The 12,320-nt window shown below is 41.0% G+C and overlaps 2 protein-coding genes across 2 annotated transcripts in view; one reads left to right on the top strand and one right to left on the bottom strand.

Annotated features, from left to right (window-relative positions):
• QRSL1 (glutaminyl-tRNA synthase (glutamine-hydrolyzing)-like 1) overlaps positions 1-3,247 on the bottom strand; it is a 37,317-nt gene extending 34,070 nt beyond the window's left edge. The window contains exon 1 of the mRNA XM_025383004.1: positions 2,768-3,247. Coding sequence (XP_025238789.1) covers positions 2,768-2,791 — 24 coding nt within the window. The 5' untranslated portion in view covers positions 2,792-3,247. The remainder of the gene's footprint in view (positions 1-2,767) is intronic.
• RTN4IP1 (reticulon 4 interacting protein 1) overlaps positions 2,879-12,320 on the top strand; it is a 55,637-nt gene continuing 46,195 nt past the window's right edge. The window contains exons 1-3 of the mRNA XM_025383005.1: positions 2,879-3,720; positions 9,599-9,750; positions 11,052-11,120. Of these exons, the coding sequence (XP_025238790.1) occupies positions 3,447-3,720; positions 9,599-9,750; positions 11,052-11,120 (495 nt within the window). The 5' untranslated portion in view covers positions 2,879-3,446. The remainder of the gene's footprint in view (positions 3,721-9,598; positions 9,751-11,051; positions 11,121-12,320) is intronic.

Below are 12,320 nucleotides of genomic sequence, written 5' to 3'. Positions count from 1 at the left end.
ATCACTGATCATCAGAGAACTGCAAATCAAAACTACAATGACATATCATCTCACTCCACTTAAAATGGCTTCTTCCAAAAGACAGGCAATAATGAATGCTGGTGAGGATAGAGAAAAGTTGGTTGAAATGTAAATTACTACAGCCACTATGGAGAATAGCATGGAGGTTCCTCAAAAACCTAAAAATAGAACTACTGGTTGGGCACAGTGGCTCACAGCTGTAATCCTAGCACTTTGGGAGGCTGAGGGAGGAGGATTGCTTGAGGCCAATAATTCAAGACCAACCTGGCCAACACAGTGAGACCCTGTCTCTAAAAAAAAAAAAATAAATAAATAAATAAAAATAGCACAACCATATGATCCAGCAATCTCACTGCTAGGTATATACGCACCTAAAGGAAAGAAAATCAACACAGCAAAGACATATCTGCTCTCTCATGTTTATTGCAGCACTATTCACAATAGCCAAGATTTGAAAGCAACCTAAGTATCTACCAACAGATGAATGGATAGACAAAATGTCCTACATGTACACAATGGAGTACTATTCAGCCATAAAAAGAATGAGAGCCTGTCATTTGCAACAACATGGATGGAACTGGAGGGCATTATGTTAAGTGAAATAAGCCAGGCACAGAAAGACAAAATCCCATGTTCTCACCTATTTGTGGGAGTTAAAAATTAAAACAATTGATCTCGTGGAGGTAGAGTAGAATGATGGTTACCAGAAGCTAGAAAGGGTAGTAGTAGGGGTGGGAAGTGGGGATGGGTAATGGGTACAAAAATATAGTTAGACAGAATGAATAAGATACAGTATTTGATAGCACAGTGGGTGATTACAGTCAACAATAATTTATTGTACATTTAAAAATAACTAAAAGAGTACAACTGGAATGTTTGTAACACAAAGAAATGATAAATGCTTGAGGTGATGGACACACCATTTACTCTGATGTGATTACTATGCATTGTATGCCTATATCAAAATATCTCATGTGCCCCATAAATACGTACAACTACTATGTACCCATTAAAATTTTTTAAAAAACAACAATCATAAGACTGCAAAAACCACAACCTTGCACAGAGGCCATTGCAACCTTCCACACACACAAGTACTTCTGTAAGGATGTCTGTCCAGCAACTGGCCATCCAACCTTGGACTGATGCCACCTTTGTGACTGATCCTTGTGGCCAAGGATAACTGATTCAAAATAATTTATGTAATCTTTTTCTTTCTGTCTTAAAAACATCCTTTGCCCCAACCTCCTTGAGTAGGCACATAGTTTACTATATCACACATATTCCCATTGCATTGCTACCCCAAAATAAATATTTTCTTTAGAGTCTCTTTCTGTTACTTAGATTGCCAGTGGAAAAGGCAGAAAAAGGAAATACCATATTTTTATAGGTTGTATTTAATTTTAAAACAAGTTTTGGGTGTTGTCCATTTATTAATTTATTTTTTAAAGAAAAAATTTGATTCGATACAATTTAAAATGGTAAAATAATAATGTATTTTGGGGAGGAACTATTTATTATTTAAAGCCTGTGGATTTAAAGTTCTCATTATATATTACAGCTATCTATAATTATAATTCCAGGCTGCCAGCTGGGAAACAAACAAACAAACAAAACGACAACTTCTAGGGTGGAATAAAAAGGAAGATGGAAGGCAGTTTAGGTCCTCAGCGCCTACTTCTTACCAGAAATCACCTGAAGCCCCCATTAAACCATACTCCTGAACCTACCACACAGATCTAGATTAAGTCTAGATGGGACATAGCTTTAGTTTTAATAGGTGCTTCACGTGACTCTGATAGCAACTGGCCTGCAGGCAGTTCTAAGGTTGAGTGATGGAAGTAAAAAGGAAGTAAAAAGACCTGAATTAAAGCTTAACAGCAGACATAACGTGAGAGGGCAGATTCCAGCCATATCTGCAAGACAGAATGAACAGGGCTTAATGATTTACTGGATATGAAAGATGAGGAAGAATCTAAGGGCAAATGAGATAATATTTGTGCCATTAAAAATAGACTATTAAGAATTCAGAAATACCGGCAACAGAGCAAGACTCCGTCTCAAAAAAAAAAAAAAGAATTCAGAAATACCAGAGCTTTTGTTTTTTAAGACGGCGGTTGAGAGGTAAGTCCTGTTACAATGATTACTTCACTGATTAAAGTGAATTTGAGGGTGCTTACGTGACATTTAGAAGAACTGCCCAGAAGGCGTTCACAAATACAGCCTAGAGTTCAAACATGACGTCCAGGAAATGGAGACACGGGTTCGGGAATCCCTGGTATCTTAGTGGTTGGTAAATCCTAGAGAACGAATTCTTTGAAAAAGCCCAAACATTACTGGTTTGAATTTTGCAAACTACAGTTTCGCCGGGCTTCTTAGCGACAACTGCAGCTAAGTGTCGGGGACAGAAGAGAGACTGAAGTGGCCCCGCAAGCCCCCTTTATCTGGCAAAGCCCACTCCGAGACCATCCGTTGCCCGACCCACACCAGAACAAACGTCTAATGGTGAGAAGCCGATTCACCACCCCACAGATCCGCGGTGCAGAGATTTCCCTGCTAAGGCCCTAACTCCTGAATGGGTACGGCGAGTACATCCTAAGGACCGAAAGGTACCTATCCCCCACTCAGTTCAAGAGAAGGCAGCGAGGTGGGCCAAGATGCGTGGTAAAGCCCAGGGACTCTTTGTCAACGAAGTCCGCTGAACTTTCCGCCCTCCCGGGGGCCTCAGCGAGCCAATTCCACTCACTTCTTGGAGGGTCCGGCCCAGCATGGTCCTCGTGCCCAGCCTGCCACCATAGGAGCCAGGCAAGGAGGAAAAAGAGGTCACCGGTCGCTAGTGATGGTACATGGCCGCAGCCATCTTTAATTGTCACTGAGCCCTTCAACATCGAGTACTTGGATTGGTTTAATTGCAGCCCGAGGAAATGATCTTTGCAGGCGATTGGTTGGCGCCGTAAAGCCACCCCGGCGGCTGAGGAGAGCAGGCAGGCAAGGAGATTCCGGGCCAGGGTCGCGGCGGCAGTCGGCAAGCGTTCGATTCTCTGGCATTGGACCGCGAGCGGTGTCTGCCTCTCCCGCCGAGGGTTCCCAGGACAGGGCAGGGATCTAGGGGGTTTGCGCACCTGCTTTTTTATCCCCCCTCCTTTTTTTTTTTAGAAGGGGAGAGGGTGAAAGGGAGGGAGGAGAATAGACAGAATACTGACTGGAACGTTGATTGGAGCATTTCATATGCGAATAGCAGAATAAAAGTTCCATATTCTTTCAGTTTCTCCATTAGATTAGCTTCATTTTCGAATGCTCCGTTTTGCATGCTTAATTTTGAAACTAGCCCGTGGTTTGGCAGAATTTGACCGAATTCCGGGGTGAGAGTTTGATCCAGTCCAAGTGTATTTGAATTTGAGCACGCAGTTCAACCAGTGTTTGCAATGGAATTTCTGAAGACTTACGTACTTAGAAGAAATGCATGCACTGCGGTTTGCTTCTGGAGAAGCAAAGTTGTCCAAAAGCCTTCAGTTAGAAGGATTAGTACTACCTCTCCGAGGAGCACTATCATGCCTGCTTGGGTGATAGATAAATACGGGAAGAATGAAGTACTTCGATTCACTCAGAACATGATGATACCTATCATACACTATCCAAATGAAGTCATTGTCAAAGTTCACGCTGCCAGTGTAAATCCTATAGACGTTAATATGAGAAGTAAGTTTTCAAAAGATATTACCTTTTTTAAAAAAGTCATTATTTAATAAGGTATGCGGTTTAAAAAAATTTGACTACGCTTCTTTGGTTAACTCAAATGAATCATTTAGGTTTTTAACAATACCTCTGCAAATATTATTTCCAAAATTTTTGAAATTGCAATGGCCAGGGTATCTTTCTGGCCATTTGTCTTGATAAAATATAAGCTTGATTGTTTTCATGCGTCCTTAAGTATGTAAGTTCAGACTTGAGAACTGTGTCTGTAGCTTTTTTTTTTTTTTTTTTTTGAGACTGAGTCTCTGTCACCCAGGCTGGAGTGCAGTGGCCTGCTCACTGCAACCTCCGCCTCCTGGGTTCAAGCAAAATTTCTCCTGCCTCAGCCTCCGGAGTAGCTGGGATTACAGGCGCGTGCCACCACACCAGGCAAATTTTTTTGTATTTTTAGTAGAGATGGGGTTTCACCATGTTGGTCAGGCTGGTCTCCAACTACTGACCTCAGGTGATCCGCCTGCCTCGGCCTCCCAAAGTGCTGGGATTACAGACTAGTCACTGCGCCCGGCTTATCTCTGTAGCTAAATTTCTGTCCGGGGAACTTTGTGGTATTCTGAGATCCGTCACAGGCTTCGGAAGTATAGTTATGTTTCCTCGTCAGTTCAGAATTTGTGGGGTTTTTTGTTTGTTTTTGAGACAGAATCGCGCTCTATTGCCAGGCTGGAGTGCAATGGCGCGTTCTTGGCTCACTGCAGCCTCCGCCTTCCGGGTTCAAACGATTCTCCTGCCTCAGCCTCCCAAGTAGCTGGGACTACAGACATGCGCCGCCACGCCCAGCTAAGTTTTGTATTTTTAGTAGAGACGGGGGGTGGGGGTGGGGGGATGGCGGGGTGGGGGGGGAGTTCACTGCGTTGGTGGGAGACTGAGGCAGGAGAATCGCTTGAACCTGGAAGGCGGAGGTTGTAGTGAGCCAAGAACACGCCATTGCACTCCAGCCTGGCGATAGAGTGAGACTGCGTCTCAAAAGAAAAAATAAATAAAAATAATGAATTGAATTGACTTTACTGTGATTGTCTCATGAAATCTACATCTGTATTCTTGGTTTTGAAGTAATAATTGCTACTACCAGTTGAGCATGCCGTTTTCCTTTATTCTTTTTACATTAGGCTTGAAGAGAGTTCAGTTTTTTATAAGATATGTCTTTTAGTGGTAAGTTTTACTCAATGGTCAGCATGTTTTTTCATCTCCTTTGATTGTAAGTTCTTTCAAGATAGATCCCATGCTTTGTCAACCTGTTTCAGCGCTTCACATACGCAGTTGTCATTCAGCCAATATTTCTATGCCTTTTTATCTTTTTGTTCTGACTTAGGATAACAAACTTAAATTAGCAGTATTTTATCCGTGAGTAATTTTTACATTTTGTCTTCATTTAGATCTGTTAGCTTTTTATTTCTTTAAATGCACATGCGTAACTCATGCCATGTACATTTTCATTTAAACAGAATGGCTGTATGTAGACTTTTCTTGGCTGCTGTTTAATAATCTAACATTGTAAAACATTTTACTTTTATATAGTATTCTTGAAAGATCTTAGTTTTTTATGACTTGATTGGGTAATATTATTTGCAAGTTACCATCTTTTTTTTTCTCCTTCCATTTGAGGATATGTTATTGTCATTGCAGAAGATATCTGAAACAGTAGCTTGGGGAAATAAAATAATGAGTAGAAGATTGTAAACTGTAGGAAGCAGTTATTTCCCTTGACAAGAAAGCAAGAGACATGTCTATTTTATTTGAGAGATGAAGACTGGCTGTTTTTCTGGAGATGGCCACTACTGTTGGACATAAAATAATAAATCATAGAAATGGCTAAAGAAATGAAGAATTTTTACGTGGGGAAAAAATGCAGCCAACAGCATCATACCAACAAAGTTTGGTGTCTTTAGATGGGATTAACGTCTTTAAACTGATGACAGATTTAGGACTTTTCACATTGGCCCAACTCTCTGAACAAGTCAAGGTGGCAACCCCTGTCAATGGGATGGAACACTTAAGGGCCCCATTCAGTTATCCGTGTCACCAAACAGATTCTCAATTACTAACTGCCAGCTGACTACATTCTGGGTTCAGGGTCTTGTTAGATAGTACCAGTGAGCCAAGGCTACTCAGTTGATGCATTAGCATATCAGGGGACCAAGAAAACTAGAAACAACCTTGAGCTTCAGTCTCTGTACCTCAAAGAGGACTGAAACCTTTCTGCAGCTCTTAAACAGCAGCTAAAGTTTGACATGGCTAAATGTCCACTTCTGTTGTTCAAACCACATAGAGGTTTCAGTGAATAATTGTTTAATTATCTTTAGCAGTGGAAAAGGATTGTAAGACAGGAAAAGTGAAGCACGTGACTTTTGTGAATATTACAGGTGAAGTTTTTTGTTTTTTGTTTTTTTTTTCCCCCTGACAGAGTATAATCCTAACTAGCCAGATGGCAAATGTGTAATGTTGGTATAATGGCCATCAGCTTAGATTTTCTGGGACTTTCCCACCTTTCAAACACTTGATCCCATGTGTCTTGATTTTTTATTACAAACACAACTCATGCAAGCTACCCGCCTGTCAGCATCTCTCTCTATCTTCTACCTTCCCTCCTGCTATATGGATCAGCTGTCACTGCTTTCACAGAAGGCCAGCCCTTAGCTTGTGTTTCTAATCCCATCCCCTCTCACCTACTCTGGGATATCATTCCAGCAGTTATCTCCGGCATCATCAATCTTTTCTTTTCTACTGGATCATCCCCATTAGCATACAGACTTGCTATTATTTCTCCTTTCTTAAGAAGAAGGAAAAAAAGCCACTCAAAAGTCCTCTGTCCATCCTAGTTGCCACTTCGAGCTACTGTTCCATTTCTCTGCTCCCCTTACAACAAAACTATTTTAAAGAGGGTTCAGTCTTCTCATGGTCTCCAGTCCCTTATTTCCCATTCTCTCAAAAGCACACTACACAGCAGCTGCTCCTGGCAGGGTTACCAAAGGTCTGCATGTTGTTAGATCCAGGCTTGTTTGTTTGTTTGTTTTAAAGCCTCTTAGCAGCTTTGGACCTTATTTGGAAACCTCTCTCTCCTGTCAGCAGCATTGAACATCTTTAAACTGCCTCCTTAGGCTCCTTTGCTGCTTTCTCCTCATACCTGAGATCTAATGGATTGCCCATAGGAGTGGGTGCAGGGCAAGGGGAGACGTACAGAACGGGTTAGTGACTGGAGCATGCGTTGTGAGGCAGGGAGTGAGTGGTACATGACCCTGAAGAGGTTGGCAGGGTGCCTATCATGGAGAGCTTCACATGGCAGACATGTTCTCAGAAAAATGTCAAGCAGAAGAGAGAATAGCAGGTACTTTTGGGTCTGAGAAAAGTCACGTTATATGTGGAAGCCATGTAATAAATTACTCTGGATTATTATACAGTAGCAAATTTACTTGAATAAAAAAATTGTAATTAAAAGAATGTTTTCAGTTTTATTTAGCTGATATTTATGTAAATCATCTTCTTCTTCTTCTTCTTTTTTTTTTTTTTTTTTTTAGACAGAGCTTTGCTTTGTCACCCAGGCTGGAGTGCAGTGGTATGACCATGGCTCACTGCAGTCTCAAACTCCTTGGCTCAAGCAATCCTCCTGCCTCAGCCTCCTGAGTAGCTGGGACTACAGGCATGTACCACTATGCCTGGCTAATTTTTCAAAGTTTTAGTAGAGACAAGGCCTTGCTATGTTGCCCAGGCTGGTTTTGAACTCCTGTACTCAAGCAATCCTCCCACCTTGGTCTCCCAAAGTCCTGGGATTACAGGTGTGAGCCACGGCACCTGGCCTATAAATATTCTTAAAAATAAAAAGATATGGGCCAGGTGCGGTGGCTTATGCCTGTAATCCCAACACTTTGGGAGGCCAAGGTGGGTGGATCGCTTGAGCCCAGGAGTTTGAGACCAGCCTGGCCAACATGATGAATCCCTGTTTCTACAACAATTAGCCAGACGTTGTGGCACACACCTGTAATCCCAGCTACTCCAGAGGCTGAGGCATGAGAATGGCGTGAACCCAGGAAGTGGAGGTTGCAGTGAGCCAAGATCACATCACTGCACTTGGGCAACAGAGTGAGGCTTCATCTCTTAAAAAAATAAATAAAATAGGCCAGGCGTGGTGGCTCCCTGTACTCCCAGCACCCTGGGAGGCCGAGGTGGGCGGATCATGAGGTCAGGAGATTGAGACTATCCTGGCCAAAACGGTGAAATGCCATCTCTACTAAAAATACAAAAATTAGCTGGCTGTGGTGTGTGCCTGTAATCCCAGCTGCTTGGGAGGCTGAGGCAGGAGAATCACTTGAACCCAGGAGGCAGAGGTTGCAATGAACCGAGATTGCGCGACTGCACTCCAGCCTGACAACAGAGCAAGACCCTGTCTCAAAAAAATTAAATAAATAAATAAAAAGATGTATAATAAAACAACTTGATTTTAGACGTCAGAACAGATGCAGCCAAGTGGCTTTTCTTCACTCAGGAATTTATTCCAATTTATTTCAAAGATGTTGTTCTGGAAATATTTTTAAGGATGTGGGGATCATTACTCATAAACTATTGTCAGCATCAAATACTTTATATTCTTGCCTTATTTATTTATTAACTTCAAACAGCTTAAACGTTTATCTTCACCAGACATGGCACCAAATATTTTGTTGTTTAGAAAGTTCATAGGCCGGGCGCTGTGGCTCACGCCTGTAATCCCAGCACTTTGGGAGGCTGAGGCAGGCGGATCACAAGGTCAGGAGATTGAGACCATACTGGCTAACACGATGAAACCCCGTCGCTACTAAAAATACAAAAATTAACTGGGCGTGGTGACGGGCACATGTAGTCCCAGCTACTCAGGAAACTGAGCAGGAGAATGGCGTGAACTCGGGAGATGGAGCTTGCAGTGAGCCGAGATCACCCCACTGCACTCCAGCCTGGGTGACAGAGCTAGACTCCATCTCTTAAAAAAAAGAAAAAAAAGGAAAAAAAAAGTTCCTGAATGAATACGTTAATAAAGACATACTCTTCGAAGAACAAAGCAAAACTGTATAAAAAATAATACTAAAAGTTCTGAAGACAATTTCAAAATTTGAATTTCAAAAATATTTTGAACAATGGTGGCTTTAGTTTAATAAGTGATTATCACTTTCCAAGTAAATTTTTTTTAAAGAAAATAAATCCATCTTTTTATGCTTTCTCATGTATTGGCAAAAAGTTATAAGGTTGATTACTTTTTAAAAAAGCTTTTAAGTTCGGGGTACAAGTGCAGGTTTGTTACATAGGTAAGCTTGTGTCATGGGGGTTTGTTGTACAGATTATTTCCTCTCCCAAGTATTAAGCCTCATACCCACTAGTTATTTTTCTTAATCCTCTTCCTCTTCCCACCCTCCACCCTCTGAAAAACCCCAGTGTGTGGTGTTCCCCTGTACGTGTCCATGTGTTCTCATCATTTAGCTCCCACTTATAAGTGAAAACGTGGTATTTGGTTTTCTGTTCCTGTGTTAGTTTGCTAAGGATAATGGCCTCCAGTTCCATCCATGTCCCTGGAAAGAACATGATCTTGTTCCTTTTTGTGACTGCATAGTATTCCGTGGTGTGTATGTACCACAGTTTTTTAACCCAGTCTATCATTGTTGGGCAGTTAGGTTGATTCCATGTCTTTGCTATTGTGAATACTATTGCAGTGAACATATACTTGCATGTGTCTTTGTAATAGAATGATTTGTAATCTACATCTTAAAGACCTAAAATTGTACTGGACTATAACCGTGTAGTAGTTTTAAAAGCATTTCATACTTACATTTGGAGGAAACAGATAAATTGTGTTTTTATTTTACAGGTGGTTATGGAGCTACAGCTTTAAATATGAAGCGTGATCCTTTACACATGAAAATCAAAGGAGAAGAATTTCCTCTGACTCTGGGTCGGGATGTCTCTGGCGTGGTGATGGAATGTGGGCTTGATGTGAAATACTTCAAGCCTGGAGATGAGGTGAGTTCGGGAATGCCACTATTCCTGCGGGGGTCCAACCCATAGACCCTGATCCAGCGATGGATGAGAGATGTACACTGACACAGATATTTTGCCTGTCAGTGCAGCTAAGAGGTCTCTGCTCCCTGAATCTGCAGCATCCACCCCATAAACTGAGGAAGTTTGCATTTATTTAGTGCAGATTAAACGATGAAGGTCTCAAGTAAACACCACTATAGGGTAATTAACATTGCCCACTGTCCAGTAGAGAGCAATCATGCACCCATGAAAGAACAAAGGTTGGTCTTAGGAACATGTGAGTAAGCAAACTATTTAGATAAACTGCCCCACATTCCCTAGTTATTTGCTCTATTGCTATCAACTCAAGGTAAAGAGGATTAGGCTGCTTTCAGCCAAATCTTTTACTGAAGCTGTGCAACACCCCCGGCCTTCCAAGTAGGTTTGTGTCTACTTCCTGTAACTTTACAATTTTTCCTCTTACAATTTTTCCCACCACCCTGACTGAACTCCCACATATTCCTTTACTAAATGTGCAAATTTCATTCTGTTTCAGAAGTATATTCTATGCTGTTGACCTGTTTTCTTGTTTTCAACAAAAGTACTGAGCTTTGACTAGAACTGTCACTTTTTTGGTTCTGTTGTTACATTTTTTCACAAACAGTTCCGAAATATGTTGACTCTACTTGAGTTTGTGTTTTCTGAAGTACTACTTAAGAAATGCAAGACTTTAAAATATGTAGGATTAGGGTATTTTTTTCCTTGAAAGGGCCTTTAAATGACAATTTTTACCTTATGGATGAGATGGCTTTAAAATAGTTTAAGTTTGGTATAATCACCTATCACTTGTCACTTTGAACTTTTGTACCAAGAAATGATAGTTCATAATCATAGCTAACACTGTTCTGGTTGCTTTTTATAAAATATGTCATTTAGTCCCTCTGAGGTAGATAAAGTTAGGCCCAGTTTACAGATGAGGAAGCCAAGCTCTAAAGAGGTCTCCTAACTAATAAGTGGTGGAGCCAGGACTCAAACCCCAGAGACTGTGGTCTTATTGGTACTCAAAGTAGTCAGTAAATGCAGCAGGATATGCTGGCATCTGCTTCCAGTGTGGTTTGACTTGATAAATCAGAATCATACTAAGTAATACATTTATATCATGAAAATAACACTCCTGCTTGGTGTAGTGCTGACTTCCGTGTTTTTCACAGCACAGGGTATGTATTAGGGAACACCTTCATGCTTAGCTTTGGTCAGAGAATACCTGTGTTTCTAATGAAGCTGTCTGTGTGTGTGTGTTTCAGGTCTGGGCTGCAGTTCCTCCTTGGAAACAAGGCACTCTTTCAGAGTTTGTTGTAGTCAGTGGGAATGAGGTAACTTACCAATTCTGCTGAAATGCATTAGAAAGTTTAAACAAAGACTGGCAAATATCTCGAAAATAATTGGTGTTTTTCAGTTCTAGTTTATGTTTCATGGGGCAGTTTATAAAGAGATAATATAGAATATAGGAATTTTTGAGAGATTAAAAAAGTATTTGATGCCATTCAGTAACACTGCCTGCTAACATAGCTGTTTTTCTCTCATTGAGCAGGGATTTGGAATGAGACCTAGAACCCTGCTGTGTTGCTTGGTTTTACCCTAGATAAATAGTTGAAAGCAGATATAGGCAGTAGAGGGGGTGGATTAGTCATCAATGGAGACATGGAAATGTCCAGCGGTTTTGAATAACTTTAAAAACAGGAGTCTAATCAAATGCAGTCAGGAGACCGACAAATTGAATAGAGAGAAAGGGGTTAACATTGAGGAAATTGGCTACAGAAGGGAGGGCAGGAAGGGGAAAAAGGTTGTTACTGAGATTAGAGAAAATCTAGAAAGATTTCCTTTCCAGAAAATGAGAGTAAAGGAAACAGCTGATCTCAAAAACTAATTAGGATGTGTTTTTGAGAGTTCAAGGTTTATTTGGATTTACTTCAAGACAAATGGGAATATTGATGTGGTCTTTTTATAAACAATGAAGTTATAAACAAAGTAGTTTTTATAAACAATGAAGTAGTTATATCTGATAATGTAGCCTACATAACATTATTGAACATCTGTGAGGCAGGTAGAGCTATTCTATACAATATTTATTAGGATAATCTTGGAGTAGGGTATGCATATGCATATGCATACCCTACTCCAAGGTATGCAACAGAGCTATACAATATTTATTAAGGATAATCTTGGAGTAAGGTATGCAATAAACACTGAACTGGAATAATTTTATAGATTTATCTATGAAAATACAGTTGACACCTGAACAATGCAGGAGTTGGTGCACCTACCCCTTTTAAAATGCACCTATATCTTTTGACTCCCCTAAAACTTAACTGCTAATAGCCTACTGTTACCCAGAAGCGTTACTGATAACATAAAAAGCCAACTAAGGCGGGGTGCGGTGGCTCACGCCTGTAATCCCAGCACTTTGGGAGGCCAAGGTGGGTGGGTCACAAGGTCAGGAGTTCAAGACCAGCCTGGCCAATATGGTGAAACCCTGTCTCTACTAAAAATACAAAAATTAGCCAGGCGTGGTG

This window comes from Theropithecus gelada, chromosome 4 (genome assembly GCF_003255815.1).
Source record: "Theropithecus gelada isolate Dixy chromosome 4, Tgel_1.0, whole genome shotgun sequence".
Lineage (NCBI taxonomy): Eukaryota > Metazoa > Chordata > Mammalia > Primates > Cercopithecidae > Theropithecus > Theropithecus gelada.
The sequence above is the reverse complement of the archived record's forward strand: the minus strand, read 5'-3'. Positions and strand labels throughout refer to the sequence as shown.